The sequence below is a fragment of the Papaver somniferum genome, chromosome 2 (assembly GCF_003573695.1).
Source record: "Papaver somniferum cultivar HN1 chromosome 2, ASM357369v1, whole genome shotgun sequence".
NCBI lineage: Eukaryota > Viridiplantae > Streptophyta > Magnoliopsida > Ranunculales > Papaveraceae > Papaver > Papaver somniferum.
In genome coordinates, this window is record NC_039359.1 from 138690811 (window position 1) to 138711206 (window position 20396).

Consider the following 20396-nt stretch of genomic DNA (forward strand, 5'->3'; position numbering starts at 1 on the left):
ACATTTATGTACTTTCAAATTCATTCAATGTAAAAATTTCCATAAAAAATCTTTGCATCCATGTTTTTAGAACTAAAGATGATTTTTACTGTTAAGCATTTTTACAAACAAGTGATGCACATTAACATAATATTTGAGTACAACAGTTATGAATGTAAGCAACTCATTATCAAAATCTAAAATCAGGTAAGCCTGCCTTAAGCAATACATGATGACATTGATATACATTCTTTCAATGTTTGTATAGTATGCAACATATCTTTTTAGAAATAAAATTTGAATTCTTCTCATCCAAATCGAATAAAAATGATGGCCGTGGTGGAATTTGGTTGATAAATTTCGGAAGATCAATTCTCGATGGAAAGGAAATGTAAATTATTAGGAAACAAAAATTGATTGGGAAACGTATTTTGGCAGAAAACTATATAAGGAAGCCAAGAAAACTTATTAAGATTTGGAAATCGAGCAAAATTAACTAACGTATTTTGGCAAAAAACTATACAAGAAAACCAAAAAACCGCACTAAGATTTGGAAGTCGAGCAAAAAACGTATATGGTAAGGAAAATATATTAGGAATCGAACATGATTTGGAATTTCAAAAGAAAAATAAATCAAATTTAGGAAACGTATACAGATACTAACTCAAAACGGAACTTTGAAGATCTATATAAAGGCCATGATACTAGAGAATACTGCATCCCAAAGTTTACCTACAACTGCAAGGTACGATCGATTATCGTATTCAACTAATAGGTATGATTCTCTTAAATTATGTTTTGATAATATATTCGTATTCAAATAATTTATTAACGTATTCAAATAATTTATTTATGAGCAGGAAAAAAATGGCAAGAGGTAAAAGATTAGCTAAGAGAAAAACAGACGATGAAAAGGTCGAAGCGTACAAAAAAACAATTGAATTAGATTATCAGGAAGACTTAATGGATGATGAGCCAGTCAATGAAGGTAAGAAGTTCATGGCTTTACAAAATCTGAGATTTGCAAACACAACCATTAACGTATCCGTATTTTTTTTGGTCATCAGGTTATGAAGTTAGCGAAACAGCAAACACAGGATTCGAAGAAACTGGAATATCAGGAATGAATGACACGAAAAAAAACAAAAATAGTAAGCCACAATTTTAATGACCAGTAGTTATTAAAAAAACATTATGTTCACGTATTAATACTTTCATATTTGCAATCTCGAAGGAGTAGTGTCATATGATGAAGACGACGATGAGAACACAGGGGACCAAACATTGGAAGAGAACACAACCATAGATGTGAAAGATCGTCGCAAAAAAAGAAAAGAAAAGTAAGTCAAATACGGAGCCACAAACAGTGCGTCAACTTCCTCTTATAAGCGACATGAACGTAGGCAAGATACAACAGTCTGGAAAGCTAAGAATAATGCGCACCTGGGAAATAAGGAATTCAGAAACAGATGAGTTCTACAGCTTCCATATGATCTTGATCGACAAATCGGTGAGTAAATACATTGTCTCTTTATAATTTGTCTTTAGAAGTTCTACCATATATAAACAAATTAAGTAGTTTATAACATACATGATCTTTATAATTTCTAAACAATTGCACAAATTGAATATCTACAGGAAGAGCAAATACATTGTGTATTGACACCAAGTCAATTTGACATGCATAGAGAGAAGCTTAAAGAGGAGAACATAATAACAATGAAATTCTTCCATATAGATGAATTCAACGGGAAGTATAAGCCCCTACCTAGAGATCAAAGAATAACTTTCACAACTTTCAGTGGTGTTAAAGTAGAAACAGAAACCGCAGAGAACATAAATATTCCAAGATACAAATTCATACTAACAGAGCTTGAGAAACTATTCGAGAGATCTGGGGACATGACCTACTGCACAGGCAAGACATTTTTGAACAATAATGCAATGGATTCATTTGAAAAACATAATAAATTTCAAAAATAATAATATCAAATTTCGCAGACATAATGGGAAAACTCATAAGCGTAAAAATTGGATTAGTGCGCAAGAGGATGACGGACATGGACGGGATAAAGACAGATGTTATAATAGAAAACGAAAGGGAAATCCGCGTAAAAGTTACTCTGTGGGGAGATCAGGCAAACCCAATCACGGATGAAAGCAAAATCAAGGAAGATCAAAACATCATACTAATAATAGTAGGGCTAACAGTAAAAAGATTTAATGGTAAACAAGTGTTTAATGATTAATCATAGATTACTAGAGTGATTTCTAATAAAGTTCTTATCTTCATATTAACACTCATAATGTCGACACATGGGAATATGTATTGGCAGTATCAAAGGGAACAAAGGTATATGTGGATTTAGACATACCGGAGGTGCAAGAGATGAAGAAAAAGTAAGTATTTATATATTAAAAAAAATACAATAGAAGTTATCAAAAAAATACGCAAATTAACTTTAAAAAATAAACAGGTATGCAGGTTCGACAGACTTAGCGGTCTTCGATACAGAAACAAAAAGTACCAAAAGTATGGAAGAATTACTTTTCAGCAACAGGATAACCATAGAGGAAGGACAAAAGCTACTGTTCAATCCGGAGAATGAGGTAACATATCTAATCAAGCTATCTAAACCTATAGGTTGCAAAAGTAAATACATTAATAATAATCAAAAACATGTAACAGGGAACAACCTTCACATTCAAAGCAACGATGATCGATATTGTAAAAGGATCTTCATGGTTTTATATGGCATGTCCAAGATGGAATAAAAGTCATGTCTGACGTAGTGGAGAGAAATGGTGCGACAACTGCAGGAGACAAGTTAACAGAGCAATACCAAGGTACAAGCTAGAATTGAAAGTAAAAGATGATACACAAATAGCTGTCATAATCGTACTTGGACAAACAGCTGAGCCACTCCTAAATAATGTGAGAGTATCAAAACTTATGGAAATAAGCACCATTAACATTGAGGTATGATCGTAAAACTAAAGCACTGGAACACAATATTATGATACTGAATGCGACTATCTAAAAAAATAATTCGTTTGACAGGAAAATCTGGCTGAAAATGTGAGTGAAATATGGGACTCAATAGCAATGTCGTGTATCTTCGAAGTGCACCTAAATCGAAATTCTTTCAACTACACAACTTTCTCGGTGCAAAATATATATCCCTTGGACTATGGACTGGAAGCAAAATATAGAATCAAAAAGATGGAACAGGTAATTGTAAAGTTCAAAGTTTCTTTACTAACATACAAATTATAAAGATAATATACATATTGAAAGTAACTTATGTGTTTTTACAGGATTCAAACAACAATAATGCAAATAATGAATGCTTCAAAGAGATAACCCCTCCAGCGGAATTGGAGGGAAATAGCAAATAATCGGAGGTGCATACAGAAATGCAAACATTAGCAGAGTCAGACAATGGAAAGGATGAAAACTTTGAAGACATAATCGCATTAGCAGAATTGGCTGAAAAGAAAGAATATCCCACGCAACATTAGAGTAAAACGTCAAAAAAAATTAGACATACAGTTTTGATTATTCGTATTTCTTTCAGAAAAAACCAAATAAATTTGAATAGCATAAATTTTAATTAACTTATACTTTTGGTCGTTATTTATTTGAGGTTAGTATGATTATTAAAATTTCATGTATAGTTTATTTACTATTCAAATTTAACATAGATTTATTATTGAGAGTTTGAGATCAAAAAAATCATAAATTATGATAGTGATCTATATTCACCCTGCACTGGGAGCGAAGCCCCAAGCACACCAAATTAAGGAAGGAAATTCCCGGTACGTAGCACGGGCATAAATCTAGTAGATTAAGAACAACAGTAGCGTACCTGTGCCTTAGCATAAAGAATTTGACACAATAAAAGGTACTCACGTATGTTTGAAGGAATATACAATTAGTTAAATTAGTTGATACATGATCTTGGTCAGACCATTAGCCCATAATTAATTGATTTGTGGGCATAATAGTATGATCTTAGCTACTTCATGCGAACAAGCTATGTATTCATGGGATAGTAAACATGGCGAGCAAACATATGTACATATGCGACACGATACTTGGCTTTACTTTGCACATGCACATCACAACGTGATTAAGTGATTCGTAGTTGGTCCGTTTTTGATAGTTAAAAATAATATATATGGATAAATACGATGCCTCCCCACACTAAAGTTTTGTATAGATTATTGCCTTTTTTTTCTTTTTCTTTTTTTGTAGCAAAAAAGAAGTCATTAAGAAGTAAACGAATGTATAGAGTTTCTACCATAGGTAGAAGGAAAAAAAAAAAATAAATAACATGAAAATAGAGTCCCATGTATTTAGTGCATAATTTGAGAAATCCAAGAGAGCATCGTGTCATGTTACAACTGCCCAAGATATAAAACTGAATAGATTAAAATTATTTTCCCGAAACAGGTCATTTTTGAGTCTTGTGAAACAGATCTTCTTTGAGTTTTGAGTTTTGTGAAACAGATCTTCTTTGAGTTTTGTGAAACAAGCGTTTTGGTGAGGACACTTGGAAATATATGATTGGTTTAAAAAGAATAGGAAAAAAATTAAAAAAAGGAAACCAAATTCAATTTGGAAATTCATGAAGTGACAATATTTATGTGAGGACACTTGACAACGTATGATTGGTTTAAAAATTATAAACTTAAAAGGAAACCATACCTTACCGTGTTTCCAAATTAATATATGAAGGGAAAAAATCTACATATATTTTCTACAAAAACAAAAAGAATAAATAAATAAAATTTGCACATATTCTCCACCTATATAATGTATTTGCCCCGCCACACCAAATCCAAAGATACATCTCCACAAGGAGGGGCAAAGCCCCGCGCACACTAAATCAAAAATGCATTGTCACGGGGCGGGGCGAAGCCCCGTGCACACCAAATTAAAAGGAATAACCAAATAAAATCTGCACATATTTTCCACCTATTTAATGTAATTGCCCCGCGCTCACCAAATCAAAAATACATCGCCAGGGGGCGGGGAAGCCCTGCGCACACTAATTCAGAAATATATCGCCATGGGGCGGGGCGGTTCCGCTCTCGCCAAATCAAAAATACATCGCCATGGAGCAGGGCGATGCCCCGCGCACACTAACTCAAAAATACATCGTCACGGGGCGTGCCGAAACCCCGTGCTAGCCAAATCAAAAATACATCGTCACGGGGAGGGAAGAACCTCCGTGCACACCAAGTTAAAAGAAAAATATGCCCGGTGCAAAGCACGGGCACAAATCTAGTGTAAGTTATAAAGCTTAAGACAATCTTTTGTTCACCCAAAATGTGCAAAATTTACAATATTTGATCATGCAAGATTACGGATTTATCAAATTCCACGGAATCATCACCACCAATTCAAAAGAACTCATTGACGGGATGCAATTTCATAACCCAACTTGTTTTACTGGGCATGAACTGTAATATTACGGGCGTGTATATATGTTTGACAGTGTGAGAGATAGCGACCTGACCACTGACCAGTTGAGAATTGAACTTTTGCATGGGATATTTTCAAATTATCTAAAGTCTAAACCGACTTTCTTATATTATTTCAACTTGCAGTATCTTAATCCCTAATTACATACTAATTAATACTTCATTTGTTATCTGAAACCTAATAAACTGTACCCTAAAGGCTGCACTATAACGATAACACTATGATTATGTCTCAAATAAACACTAAATAATACGTTGGAATATAATACATTAATTAAAGGGTAGTTAAAACTAAACATCATTTAGATTATACCACCACCATTGATCTAATCTTGTACTAGGAATGCCATTCTAATTAAAAAGAAATGTTAAACAATCTCATTCCACGCTCTCTCAAGATTGCTAAAGATCGTTCAAGATAAGATGAATCAAAATAAAAAGAATACAGCCGAATTTCGGATTTTCCTATGATTAGTCAATTCGATCAAGAACCTATGTAATTAATAATCAAGTGCAGACTTTTGTTTTTGGAGATGTTATTCGAAATCGACCACAAGAATCTTGTCTTGAGGTTGTGCTCAAGATTGAGATAGTATCCGGCTTGAACATAATATTTTCATTTTACTTTTTTGTTATTTAATGTGGGCGGTAATTATATATATATTTCTCTGGGTAGAGTCGAGCTCTCTATTGGATGGAATCCTTAAAGGAAAAAGAAGTGGTTAGACAATGATACTCGGATCATGTTTATGTTTATATTGAGTGACAACGACGAGAATTAACGTAATTATAAGATCCTAATCCTGAGTTTAGCCACCAATCAGTATTGCCACCCTTTCATTAGGTCCAATTTGGATTTGCAAATCCCAAACAATCAGTATTGCCACCCTTTTGTGAGAATCCTCTTAGAAATGATTCCAAATAATTTCCACACTAAAAACATTTTGTTCTTATAAAACTAGTGATTCCCCACAAACCGCCACTTCTATTATCAAAATAATTTCATTACCACTTGCTCGTTTCATAATTTAAACTTCTAACTTCTTCTCTTTTTGTTAGTCGAGATAAAATTGTCAACTCTTAACTTTTCCTAATTCTTTTATTTTTATCAGTGGATTTTCATTGACTGTTTTCTAGTCTCGTAGTAGTTAATGTAAGATGACGAAAATCCTACATCTATATATGTTGGAAATATATGTTTTAATATAAAATTAATTTTCATTTATTATCTTTGTTAAATTTTATTTTGTTAATTTTAATGATCTTCATAAAATAAATTTATTTTTGTTATTAATTCTTTGACCGTTTTATTTAGAGGAAGTTAATGGTATTAATTGTGATAATAAAGTGTCATTAACTATTGAATTTTTTAGTACAAAATCAGATTTTGGTAGGAAAATAATGGGAGAATTTTTCTTTAATTGTTTTGGAGTTTTTAAAGAAAAATAAGATTTTTGAGAGAAAGAAACTAGTGTGTGATCATCACTTGTTTTTCTACAAGTTTGATTTTGAGCAATAATAGAAGTGTACAAGTATCACATACTCTCAAAGTGCAAGAGTGATTGTGAAAGAGACTTACTCGGCTGTTTATCCTGGGACGACGCGACATGGAAGAACTGTTTGCACAATCTTGGGCAGAGCCGCGAAACGTCTTAAAGAGAGTGACCTGGTCGTGACTCAGCCATAACAATTTTGTATTTGTTTGGTTTATGATTGTTTTGCAGGCTATTTTCAGCAATTGTTCCAACAATTTTAAGACGATTTATTCTGCCATGGATATCAAAAGAAAACGATTGCTGAAATGCGATAAATATCTCTGTTTTAATTTGTTTTATAGAATTATATTAATGGTATAATTTTTCTTTAACAATTTAATATGATGCTTGGAAATTTTAGGTTACTAGATACCTAAAGTTAAATTTTATTTGTGATTTTGATAAATTAGGGTTGTCACATGGATAATAGTTCTCATCATGAATACCTAACATAGAAAAATGTTATTGATGATAAACAAATATTTTTTAACATGATGTAGACTTTTATTTTTATCTCATACAAGAAGATGAATTGGGTCTAGAAATTTTAACCAGATATATTAGACATCATGAGGATCATCCATGTCAAATTTCAGAATTTTTGGAGTCCAAATTTTTTTTAAAGTATTTTAGAAAACTGCATAACGTATCTGAAAAATTCTGACGGGCATAAATTTAGTTATGATTGAATTCTTTTTCCCAATCTTTGTATAGATAATTCGAATTCGTGTAACATGAAAAATATTATATAGATCAGGAATTTATCTTGAAACCCCATTTTGAAATTTTTCATTTGAATTTTTATTTTGAGAGATGTGTTGATTTCAAAATCGTTGTTTGTCTAAAAATATGAGATGTGATACTTGAGTTTAGAGATTAGAGATGTACGAACTTAGAATAAAAATAATATTTTATTGTATTACTTTACTTTTGTTTTGGGAATGAAAATATAAGATCATTATTGGAAATCAAACTAATGCATGACAAATGTTTGAACAATGCTTTTCAAGCTAAGTTGATGTGAATTGTGGATACGGTGAGAGGTCGGTATATATTGGTATTTTACACCATGTTTGTTTTGATAGGTTATGGTTCAAAAGTTGAACGGAATCGTTCGAAAGAAAGTGGTGTTGAGTTATACTCACATCTCTAGGATTCTTGGTATTGGTATGGTCTGAAAAGTTTGCTTCCGATAGAACTATCTTGTTAAAGATGTTCATACCATCAAAATGAGAAAGAATCTAGTTTCCGCTTATCTTGTTTTTAACAAGATTGAGATTAAGATTTTTGTTGAACTTGATCATTGCACTACTAGAATAAATATGTTATCAATGGAATGTTTGAACCAAATATTGTATTATTTATCTGATATGACTGAAGCTTTGAAGTGCTTGAAATATGTGATTTTATCTTGCTTCTATGAAATTTTTTGAGTTAGTGAGCATGTTGTGTTTTCCTCTAAAATTTCTTAGAATTTTTTAAGTGACGTGTATCAAATTTTATCCAAGTCTTCAAAGCATGTAAACTCCCAATCTTACTAGTTTACAAAAGCATCGGATGAAATAAAATGTTTAAGAATTTTATAAGATTTTTTTGGTGTTTCACGAAGTCTAACTTGGTGACTAAAATTGATCTTTTGAGTAGTGAATAATGAAATGATATCTTCATGAAAAATGTTTGTTTGGTCGTCCTCTATATTGTGCCAAAAGGATTTTGAAATTGGATAATTACTTTATTAGTAATTTGTAAGAACACATAACACGTCAAATATGAATTTAGAGAAATTATTTGCGCTTAAAAAAATTATTTCTAATTTTTGTATGAATGAGGAAACTTTCTAGTTTTTGAATTGGTATTAAACACCAAAATATGACGTCTACCGTAGTCTATATAAATTTTTGAATGAACGTGGCTAGAAATGCAATTTGCATAAGTAACTTCTCAATTTTATATTTTGGTGTTGATTTGAAGTTTCCTTTGGTCGAGAAATAGTGGGGGTACTCTACCTTATATATGTTTGATTGCTAAACTTAGATTAAAGAGCTAGCTAGAAATGGAGATCAAAAGATCATTATGAATTGATGTGTAAGTAGTAGAACTAAAACAAACTTTAGTCATAATTATTATCTTGTTTGAGATACTTAGCTCCTCATAATTTTAATCTTTGGAAAAAGGTTTTAAGAACCGAATATTTTAGTTTGAAAAATAAAGAAAGGGTAATTAATTTCAATACTTGCTTTCATGTCGCTTGATTTACATTCTTGATTGGTGATGTTGTTTCTACGATGCGTTATTTGTTATGTATCATATGTAGAAAAATATATGGAATGTATAAAAGATGAGAATCTAAGTAGACCAAGCATGAAAAATTGTGTAGTTTCTACAAGAACAGAATGGATATAAGTTAGATAAGTCATCATCATATATATTCTGAAGCAAACTTTGAAACAATTGAATGAGACAAAATTAATTTTTTGATTAGTTTGAAGAATTTCAGAATTTTTGAAAATGAAATGCATAACACTCGTTGTTGTATATGCATAAGTGATTTGTGGAATTTAAATTCTCACTTATATGATGTTAATGAAAATGAGAACATGCTTAGTTTACTACTTGACATGAAAGACTCGAGGGAAGATAGTGTATATGCTTGAATTGAATTTGTTCTTCTCTTGAATATATTTAATACAATGGAAAGAAATAGAAATATATATAGTTTAACTTAAACTAGTTTTCACTCATTTGATTTAGTGCCATTTTTTCTGAGATTCTGTGTGATTGCACTAGAAGTTGAGTATGATAGCATGGCATTGCTTCTTGGTACGTGATAGATATATGTATATTACTTATGTAGTGGGGGTTACGTATATGCAGATTTACTAATAATCCATGTATGGATAATTAGTAAAACATTGAGAAGGTTATGAGGTGTCTGAAAAGAACCTTAAACCTAGAAATACACTATTTAAAAATGTTTACCGCAATCCTTTAAGGATATTATTGCGATGCTGATTGAGATATCCTCTCAAATGAATCATCTAAGGGATGGAGTGATTCAGTCCTCTACTAGATAGAGGAAGAACAGACATATTAATCCAATGCGATAGTACCGCGGCTATTGCAAGAGTTGAGAACCGTTAATTACAACGGTAGAGTCGACATATAAGGTGATAGAAAGCATTTTTTATGCTATGAGAGTGGATTATATATGGTCTAAAAAGAGTTATCGTTGTTCCTTTGACGAAAGGATTAATAAGAAGGTGTGAATACATCTTACGGGATGATGTTGATGCCCATTGAGAATTGAGTCATTTGTGATGGATACCCACCTAGACATAGGTTCAAAGGGATTAACGATTCACAAATGATATGGACATAATTGTTCGTGATTGACACCCAACCTATAACTCAAGATTCCAGAAGTAGGTTCAAAAGGTAATCCCTACCTATGAATGAAAATCCCAAAATGTAGGTTCAAATGGGACTAAGTCACGGATAATATGTAGACACAAAATCATGCTTTTGAGAATTCATCCCACACATGATATCCTGAAGCGAGTTAAGGTTGAGTTTTTGTTTCTAAAACTCTTAATGATGTTTATATCTCTATTTAGAGTGGGGTACTTAGCTACAGGAGTACTCTTGATAGACTCACCTATATGAATGTGAAAGTGTGGCCGCTTTCTATGAGAATATGGGCAGTTCTCTAGATCATTCATTAAACCATGATTCAAGCACAGGGCCGTAATGTGCTGGCTTTAGACTTTACACTAGCATAGTTTTGTGTGTGTTAGATAATCTTCTTATCTCCTAGAGTTCAAAGACTTACATTCACTCTATGGTTATATTTTTTTGAGAGCCTAACACTATGTAAAGGTTCAAAATCGAAACATACCTTCACTTATGCACATCACTATATAGATCTTGCTCAATGTTTTAAAAAATATAATTGGGGGATTATTGGAAATATATGTTTTAAAACAAAATTAATTTTCATTTATTATTTTTGTTAAATTTGTTTTTGTTAATCTTAATGATCTTCATAAAAGAAATTTATTTATGTTATTAATCATTTGACCGTTTTATTTAGAGGAAGTTAATGGTATTAATTGTGATAATAAAGTGTCACTAACTATTGAATTTTTTAGTACAAAAATCATATTTTGGTAGGAAAATAATGGGAGAATTTTTCTTTAATTGTTTTGGAGTTTTAAAGAAAAATAAGATTTTTGAGAGAAAGAAACTAGTGTGTGATCATCACTTGTTTTTCTATAAGTTTGATTTTGAGCAAGAATAGAAGTGTACAAGTATCACATACTCTTAAAGTGCAAGAATGATTGTGAAAGAGACTTACTCGGTTGTTTATCCCGGGGACGACGCGACATGGAAGAACTGCTTGCACAATCTTGGGCAGAGCCGCGAAACGTCTTAAAGAGAGCGACCTGGTCGTGACTCAGCCATAACAATTTTGTGGTTTATGATTGTTTTGCAGGCTATTTTCAACAATTGTTCCAACAATATAGACTTTCGTTATGGCCAGTTCATACGGTGTTTAAGGAAATATGATTTCTTTTGGGCTTCATCTCGAGCCTATCAAGTGCCAAGTTCCAGTTAAGCTCAAACCTAATAAAGCTTCTCACGCGGAGTTTCCATTAAGCTCAAGGGAAAAAAAACAACCTGCTGGTTGCATGCAAGGAACAAAGGACGTAGCATTCCCCATTGGTGCTCACGTGAAGGGTTGTCCATTTACCACGTGACAAGTGACAACCACCTACTAAGTTGATGATCATTGATCGTTGATCAATCTATCAGCATCAATACAAAAAAAGAACCAATCTATGGTTGTCATTGTCGAAACACCCAGCGGGGACTTGTTTTAAATTCGCCCCCACACTCCAAAGATTTGTGAGAAGAATGGCTCCAACTTCCAAGCGGGCACGCAATCAGCAAAGCAAAAAGCAATATTTGACGTGGAGGGTTATTATCTGACTTCTTATAGCAAGTTAGAGCAGGCCACGTCATCGCCACATCTCTACCATGTGAATGAAATGAATCCCACGTGGACACCTCATGCGTGAGGGCCTCTTTTACCTGGAATAGAAAAAATAGCACTTGTTTTTGGATTTAGAAAGTCTTCCATTCGGAAGGAATACAAGTCCCACACACAACCCTAAAGCCATGGGGTGGCTGTCTTGCCAGAACCTCCTAGCTCTGAGCACAAATGACGTTGAAGTTCTCCAATCTACACCAAATTCATTGAATGACCGAGAGAAATGTGCTCATATTCTATGTTGCATGCGATCTGCGTTTATTTGACTGCGAGAGTACTATCACAACAATATATAACGGTAAGCACACTGCAGTAAGTATATGCCGCCATACGCCGATCGGAGGGCTACAATATACTAATCCCCGATCTTGGCGATTCTTGGCGAAGTTCTAGACTTTGGATATGGGTTAGCAAGCTAGTTTTATACCTTTGGATTCGTTCCCAATCAAAAGAGATGGTCACTGACTCACTGTTGTCATTTGATGATGAAATATTGCAGAAGCAGCAGCACAGCAGGAGACCGAGTGAGTGAGTGTTAATTTGTCAGATGGAGATGACTCGTGTGGGTCAGACACACAAGTTGGATGGATGCCTGTCCAAAACTGAGTTCTGAATCTACCAGACAGACTTCAGCTTCGCTGAAAAAGGAGAAACAAAAGAAAAAAACTACTGCGAACCTCAAATGAGTGGTGGTTATGAATGGTGCTGAGATTAAGAGCGTCACTATAAAGTCTTGTACAAAAGCAGCAACTTAAATGGGATCTACCAAAGCTCATATTTGGCCAATCACAAAACATCCTTCACCTTGTTTTGGTCCCACCAATATATTCATTTTTCTGTGATATTATCCTCAGGTGATGACGTGAATAATCCCTTGGGATAAATCACCAAGAATCGTCGATAGGAATACTCCAAGTAAAAATCATATCCTACTTCAAAGTTTGATGGCGGTTTAGCTGATGTGTTCGTATTTTTTACACTGTGGTAGGTCCATTTCTTACCCTGTCAATTCATTCTAGTTTCTATTAAAAAAAATTCATTTTGTTGCAAAATTCCATACTTATTTGTTTTTCATTTTGATTCTTTGTTTGGGACTCGGTAGAAAAATTGCAGATGCTTTTTCTTTTCCCCAAATTTTCATGATCGCTAAAAAGGATTATTGGGATTGGCAGAGGGATATAGTTTGAGTGATCCGGCGATCAGGATCGGCTTCAAATTTTCTTTATCTTATATAAAACAGAATCCCCTGCCAATCCTGATAACCCCTTAAGCAATCATGTAAATTTTACACCCAGATTTTCCCTCCACAGATGTTAGTCAGTTATTGGTTAGGCATGATTTTCTTCCGAAAAAAATTAGATCAAATAAAATGACGAAGCTTCAACCCAAAACTGTGAGGGATAATAGGAAATAATGGGTATTCATTTTAAATAGCTAGCATGAAACGGGAAGAAGCATATATAAGCTAAATATTGTAATTATATTTATATCAATTCGTAAATTGTGAATTACATTAGGCGTTGGAGCGCAAAACTGTTAATCACAAAAGGTGATCAATAACATTAGCGCAAAACTGTTAATCACAAAAAGATGATCAATAACACTCACACAAGGATAACTCGCGGCATTGATAATTAGACAACCTAAATCTTTCACATTAAAAAAATATGTCTTTCTCTTCAAAAAAAACATAAGGCACAAAACCTTAGCCGTTGTTAAGTATTGTCCTACATTGGGTAGATTCCTTGAATTTGTGAAGTGTATATGTCTTGGAAAATTTTAACCTTACGAGTCGGTTTTCGAGGTTAGAATTAGGTCCGTAGACTTTAACATGGTACCAGAGTAGGTGTATTGGGGTAGTGCTTAGACATTGTTTGGCCGGCTCGCGGACTTTAACATAGTATCAGGGCAGGTGTATTCGGGTGGCTTTTAGACATTTTTAGGCCCGCTAAGGGATTGTCTTACCCAATAAGAATATTGTTTCTTATTCTTCTTAACATTGTAAGGGTTTTCGTCTTGTTTTTCCCCTGGTAAAGGGTATTGTTTCTTCTTCTTCATGTGTATGACCTCGTAAAGGTATTGTTTCTTATTCTTTTTCTTCGTGTGTATGACCCTGTAAAGGTATTTTTTTTCTTCTTCTTCTTTTTCTTCGTATTTATGACCCTATAAAGGTCGTGTTTGGCCTCGACTCCAGGGGTCTTATGTATAGTGCAACATCGTATAGAATTTCTGGATTTACGTAATGCATATACCTTGGGTAATCCTAACCTTGCAAGCCAATTTTTGAGGTTAGTTAGCTAGGTCACAGACTTTAACAATCGTCACTAAGTTTCGCCTCCTTTAAATGCTTTCAAGATTCTTAAATCTCTTTTTCGTTTATTTGTGTTGTGTCTGTATTTCATTTGATTATGGGGATGATAAAGGGTCTCTATTTACCGATCAATTTTTTTTAATGTTCATTATCATATTAAGCACAATTACATCATCAACTTCGGAAACTCTAGCATTAAGTTCAGCAGCAACAACAACAACAACAAGACTTCTGAAAGCACCAGAAACACCAGATATGGAAGGCAGCTAGTACAAAATACCGATTCCAATCAAACTTTCAAATTGATACCGTTGATTTTGATGCAAGATAATCGATTCTAGTTATCTTTATTACTGATTTTACTAATTTTGAAAACACCCTTGAGAAATAGTGAGTAGATTTTAACATCTCTACTGATTACAGAGGTATTAAATGATTTGGAAGTGCTACGACCATTTAAAATAGTCCTACTAGGGATGCATATGGTGAGGTTTTATACTAAACCAAAACCACACCTTAAACAATAGTTTCTAGGTTTTTAAAATCGTGTCAAACCGTTTCATAATCAGTTTGGTGTGAAACTGAACCTCCTCGGTTCGGTGCAAAACCATTTGTTATACAAAACCGACAATCTTGTCGGTTCTAAGAATCCAACTATTGAAATTTTAATACAAAACAAAAAAGTTCAAACATATATCGCAATACAACATTTACTTTAGTTTATGGTCAAAAATTATACATAAATGGACAGAATAAAAACCATGTAGATCTATAAAAAAGATGATGCATTGTTTCAACAGAACTGTTACACAGGGGACAATTCGCATTAGTATGATTAACATATCTAGACAGTTTTTCCCTAGTTGGGAGAATTTCATGTAGACACTTCCAGATAAAATGTTGAATTCTTGGAGGAAGATCAGTTTTCTAGAAGAGATCCCAATTCAAGTCCTTATTTCTTGTTGAGCCAACTAGAGTGTCATTTAGAATCACTTTATAGGCAGATTTAACAGCAAATCTCCCAGTATTTTCTAGAACCTTAGTATATCATTTCCTCTATTAGGTAATCTAATTTCAACTATTTGCTTAACAGTTTGTTGGTCGAAAAGAGCATCAAGGGTGTTAACATTCTTATTTTTACTGTTAGTATCTAGAAGCTGACTCATTATACACATGTTTGAGGAAGCTCTAGTACTATCGATGCATTATCTTCTTATAAATCGCCCTGGTGTTAGAAATGTTTGGCTTGACATAGATCCTTTGCTAGTAAATACGATGAATAATTGTGATATTGATGATTGGTTATCTAGTACATTTAATCTCACAAGTCAGAGAATGAATGTTGGTGATCTTAAGTGCTACCAGAAGGTTTGTATTATCTTACGGCACATATATATGGAAGAACATATGTGTTGTTGTCTTTGATAATCTCCATGTTAATCTGGCTAATCTATTTAACAGAATTCAAACTCATTACTTTGACTAGATGAGTTCCGTAACATGGAATAATTAGAGAAGGATTGAGCATAATAGAGCTCATAGGGACAAATGGAAACCTCCAGCTCAAGATTATTTAAAACTGAACTTTGATGCAGCATTTGATTTATTAAAAAAAAAATCACGACTAGGACTAACTTTCAGGAACAATGCAGGTGAGCAACATGGAGTTGGATCCAAACCAAATAGATCCTTAGATGTTGAACAAGCTGAAGCACTAGAAACATATGAAGGAATCAAATGGGCACTGACTACGGGAAGCAGGAACTTACATATAAAAGGAGACTGTCAGAATGTAATCTCTGCCATCAATGGGAATAGAGATGCCGAGAAGTGGACTATAAAGAGCATCATTAGTTGTTGATATTATAGACATTTTAAATAGCCGTTTTAATAACTGGGTATGTTTATACACCCATAAAATCCAATGATGTGGCTCATTCATTAGCTAAGTATACAGAAAGTTTAGTTCAAACTGTTAGATGGAGTAATCAAGAACAAGTTCCAGAATTGGATCATTGCAAAAATCCATATGGATATAAACTCTGTTAACAAATTCTCTTATCAATAAATCCATTTTCGTATTAAAAAATAATAATAAAAAAAAACATGTAGATCTTGAGTTTATGTGTGAAATTAAATTTGAGACAGGACAAAATATTAACTAGAAATAAAATCATTTAATCAATTTAAACCAATTTTTTTCGGTTTTGTTAGAAGATTCACCAAAACTGGTCCAAGATCATGGAGTATATTCTGGCTTTGTTCGATGAGAAAAAAAAATTCGAAGGAAAGGTTAAAAAAAAAAATAAAAAATAAAAAATAAAGACTAGGGGTAACAAATTGAAAGCATTGGTGTCACATGACCATAAATAGGCTGCAAGCCTTAAGAGTTTTGTATGCGCATCAGAAGGGTTTATTGTTTTAATAGATTCTTGTTTGGAAAACTTCTTTTAGTGTTCTGTATCCTCTTGTGTTATCTTTTGTCAGATCCTACATCTGGCATCAAGAGCTACAAGATCCTAGGACTTTGACGAAGAAATTGCAGGGAGGATGGCATCCAGTTCAAGCTCAATAGAGGTTCCAGTTTTTTAAGGAAAGAATTTTGAGCATTGGAGAATACAAATGGAGAACATATTCAAATACCTAGAGGTATGGGATATTGTTAACGTAGGTTATGTTTAATCTGTAGAGGATGCTGTCTTAACTACTGCACAAACATCAACATTACAAGAAAATAGGAAAAAGAATGCAAAAGCTACCTATATTCTTCATCAAGGTGTGCATGAATCTCTTTTCGATAGAATTGTGTACATCAGCGAAGCCAAAACATCTTGGGATACTTTGAAAACCTATTACAAAGGGTCCGACAAAGTAAAGAAGGTGAGACTACAAACCCTGAGAAGAAAATATGAGTTATTACAGATGAATCTACAGAGAAAGTGTCAGATTATTTCTCAAGAACATTAAGTATAGTTAATGAGATGAAATCCAATGGTGATACTATTGAAGATGTTGTGATTGTGGAGAAAATTCTACGGAGTTTACCAGAGAGTTTTGAAGCAAAATTAACTGCAATAGAAGAATGTAATTCAGCAGTAACTATGAGTTTGGATGAAATATATACTAGGTTCATTGCAAGCTTATGAGCAGAGGAAGACAGAAAGTATGCTTAAGAAACCAGTTGAGGAAGCACTTCAAAGTCCTATTAACTGGAGTAATGGTCAGTCATCAAACTCATATAGAAGACCTAAGAAAAACGTTGACAGAAGCAAGATATGTTGTTTTAACTGTAGGAATTTAGGTCACTTCTAAAGAGAGTGCCCTGAAAAGAAGATTGAAACACGGAGTAATGCAAATTTTGTTGAGAAAGAACAAGATGATTTTGAAGTTCTCTTACTGGCATGTTTTACATCTCAAGAACACAACAAAAATAAGTGGTTATTGAATACTGGATGCAGTAACCATATGTGTGGAATGAAAGAACTATTTGTAGATTCATATGAATCAGTAAGCACAAGTGTAAAATTTGGGAACAATTAGACAGTTTCAGTAATGGGAAAAGGGAAGATTGGTATTATTCTCAAGAATGGAGCTTATTCATATATTTTGGATGTTTACCATGTTCCTGGTCACATAAAAATCTACTAAGTATGGGACAATTAGTAGAAAGAGGGTATAGTATGAATATCTCATATGGGGTTTGCTCGTTTCATGACAAAAGGAAGAAGCTGATTGCAAAGGTAAATATGACAAAGAATAGATTATTTCCTTTAAATATACAGTATCAAAAAGAGATACAATGTAACTCATCAGTACAAGAGATATACTATGGTTCATCAACACAAGATAACACCTGGTTATGGCATATGAGGTTAAGACATATTAACTTTAATAGTTTGTAATTTTTATCAAAGAAGGAGATGATTTCAGGACTGCCAGCTATAGATTATCCTGAGAAGAAGTGTGAAAGTTGTATATTTGGAAAACAACATAGAGATCCCTTTCCTATAGTAAAAAAAAGACCAACAGAACAACCTCTGGAGTTAATTCATTCTGATATTTGTGGACCTATGGAAGAAACTTCACGTGGAGGAAATAGATATTTCATAACATTCATTGATGATTTTAGTAGAAAAGCATGGGTTTATCCATTGAAATAGAAGAGTGAAGCTGCTAGTGTTTTAAGAACTTTAAAGCATTTGTTGAAAGACAAAGTGGAAGGAAAATTAAGATATTACGTACTGATATAGGAACAGAGTGCACTGTGAATGACAAGTTTCTAGAAGAATGTGGTATTCAACATCAAATGACAGCAAGATATACACCACAACAAAATGGTTTGGCAAAAATAAAAAATATAACTATAGTGGAAATGGTTCGTTCTATGAGAAGATCTAAAAACCTACCAAAAGAATTTTGGGGATAAGTTGTATCATGTGCAGTTTACTTGTTAAATAGGTGTCCTACCATATGTCTTCTAGACAAAACACTAAAAGATGCATTGACAGGGAGAAGACCTAGTGTTATACATCTCAAGGTATTTAGGTGCATAGCATATGCACATATACCAACAGAAATTCGAAAAAAATGGACAACAAAAGTGAAAAATGTATCTTTGTTTGATACAGTGTTGTAACAAAGGGTTATAAGCTGTATAATCCTAAGACAGGAAAGATGATCATTAGTCGAGATGTTATTTTTGATGAATCAAGTCAGTGGGACTGGAATTCAACAGAAGATAATATTGTTTCTGAAGAGCAAGGAATTGTAACCTTACATGATAATATCACTGTTCCCAATGATAGTGAAGTTATTACTCATACTATTATGGGGACTACAACACAACAAGAAGAAGAAGTATCAACATGTCCTTTACGTAATCGTGTTGCACCAAGACGACTTGAAGATTATGTAGTGACAAGAGATGATGAAATTGAAGATGAAGACCTTATTAACTTTGCTTTATTTGGAGATTGTGATCCAGTCAATTTTGAAGAAGCATCTCAAACTAAAGGTTGGATTGAAGTTATGGATAATGAAATTCAAGTAATAGAGAAGAATGAAATTTGTGAACTCATTACACTTCTGCATGATAAAAAGGACATTGGAGTTAAATGGGTTTACATGACAAAATATAGACCTAATGGTGAGGTTGATTGTCTTAAAGCTAGACTGGTTGCTAAGGGGTACAAACAGAAACCATGAATTAATTACTTTGAATTTTTTTCCCATGTTGTAAGACTTGATACTGTGCGATTATTAATTACAATAATTGCGCAACACAAGTTCAAAATATATCAGATGGATGTGAAATCTGCATTTCTGAATAGTGTGCTTTAAGAAGAGGTGTATGTTGAATAACCTGATGGATATATAAAAAAAAAAGGAAGAAAAATGTGTATACAAGATACACAAAGCCTTGTATGGCTTGAAGCAAGCACCACGTCCTTGGTACACACGAATTGATACATACTTCATCAACAATGGCTTTGAAAAGTGTCCATACGAACATACACTTTATATGAAGAATGATTCTCAAGGTAATATGATTATTGTGTGTTTATATGTTAATGATCTTATCTTCATGGTCAACAACATGGCAATGATCAATAAATTCAGGGAGGCCATGATAAAAGAATTTGAGATGACTGATCTTGGCTTAATGTCCTACTTTATGGGACTTGAAGTTTTTCAAACAGCAGATGGAATCTTTGTTTCACAACAAAGATATGCAAAGGAGACTCTGAAGCGTTTTAAGATGAATGACTGCAAATCTATCTTAACTCCTGTTGGGAGCAGATTAAAGCTTACAAAAGAAGGAACTGGTGAACTTGTGAAGCCAACAGATTATAAGTGTTTGGTGGGAAGTTTGCGTTATTTGACTTCTACTAGATCAGACATTGTTTTTTGTGTTGGCTTAATCAGTCGATTTATGGAATCTCCTAAGCAATCTCATTTACAAGCTGCAAAGAGAATTCTGAGGTATATTAGTGATACGATTGATTATGAAATTCTATATAATTCTACATAA

At 33.3% G+C, this 20396-nt stretch overlaps 1 protein-coding gene across 1 annotated transcript; it reads left to right on the forward strand.

Annotated features, from left to right (window-relative positions):
• The first annotated feature begins 19961 nt into the window (after positions 1 to 19961).
• LOC113352061 (uncharacterized mitochondrial protein AtMg00810-like) lies at positions 19962 to 20396 on the forward strand. Its single transcript, XM_026595937.1, has one exon. The coding sequence runs from the start codon at positions 19962 to 19964 to the stop codon at positions 20394 to 20396; it is 435 nt and encodes a 144-aa protein (XP_026451722.1).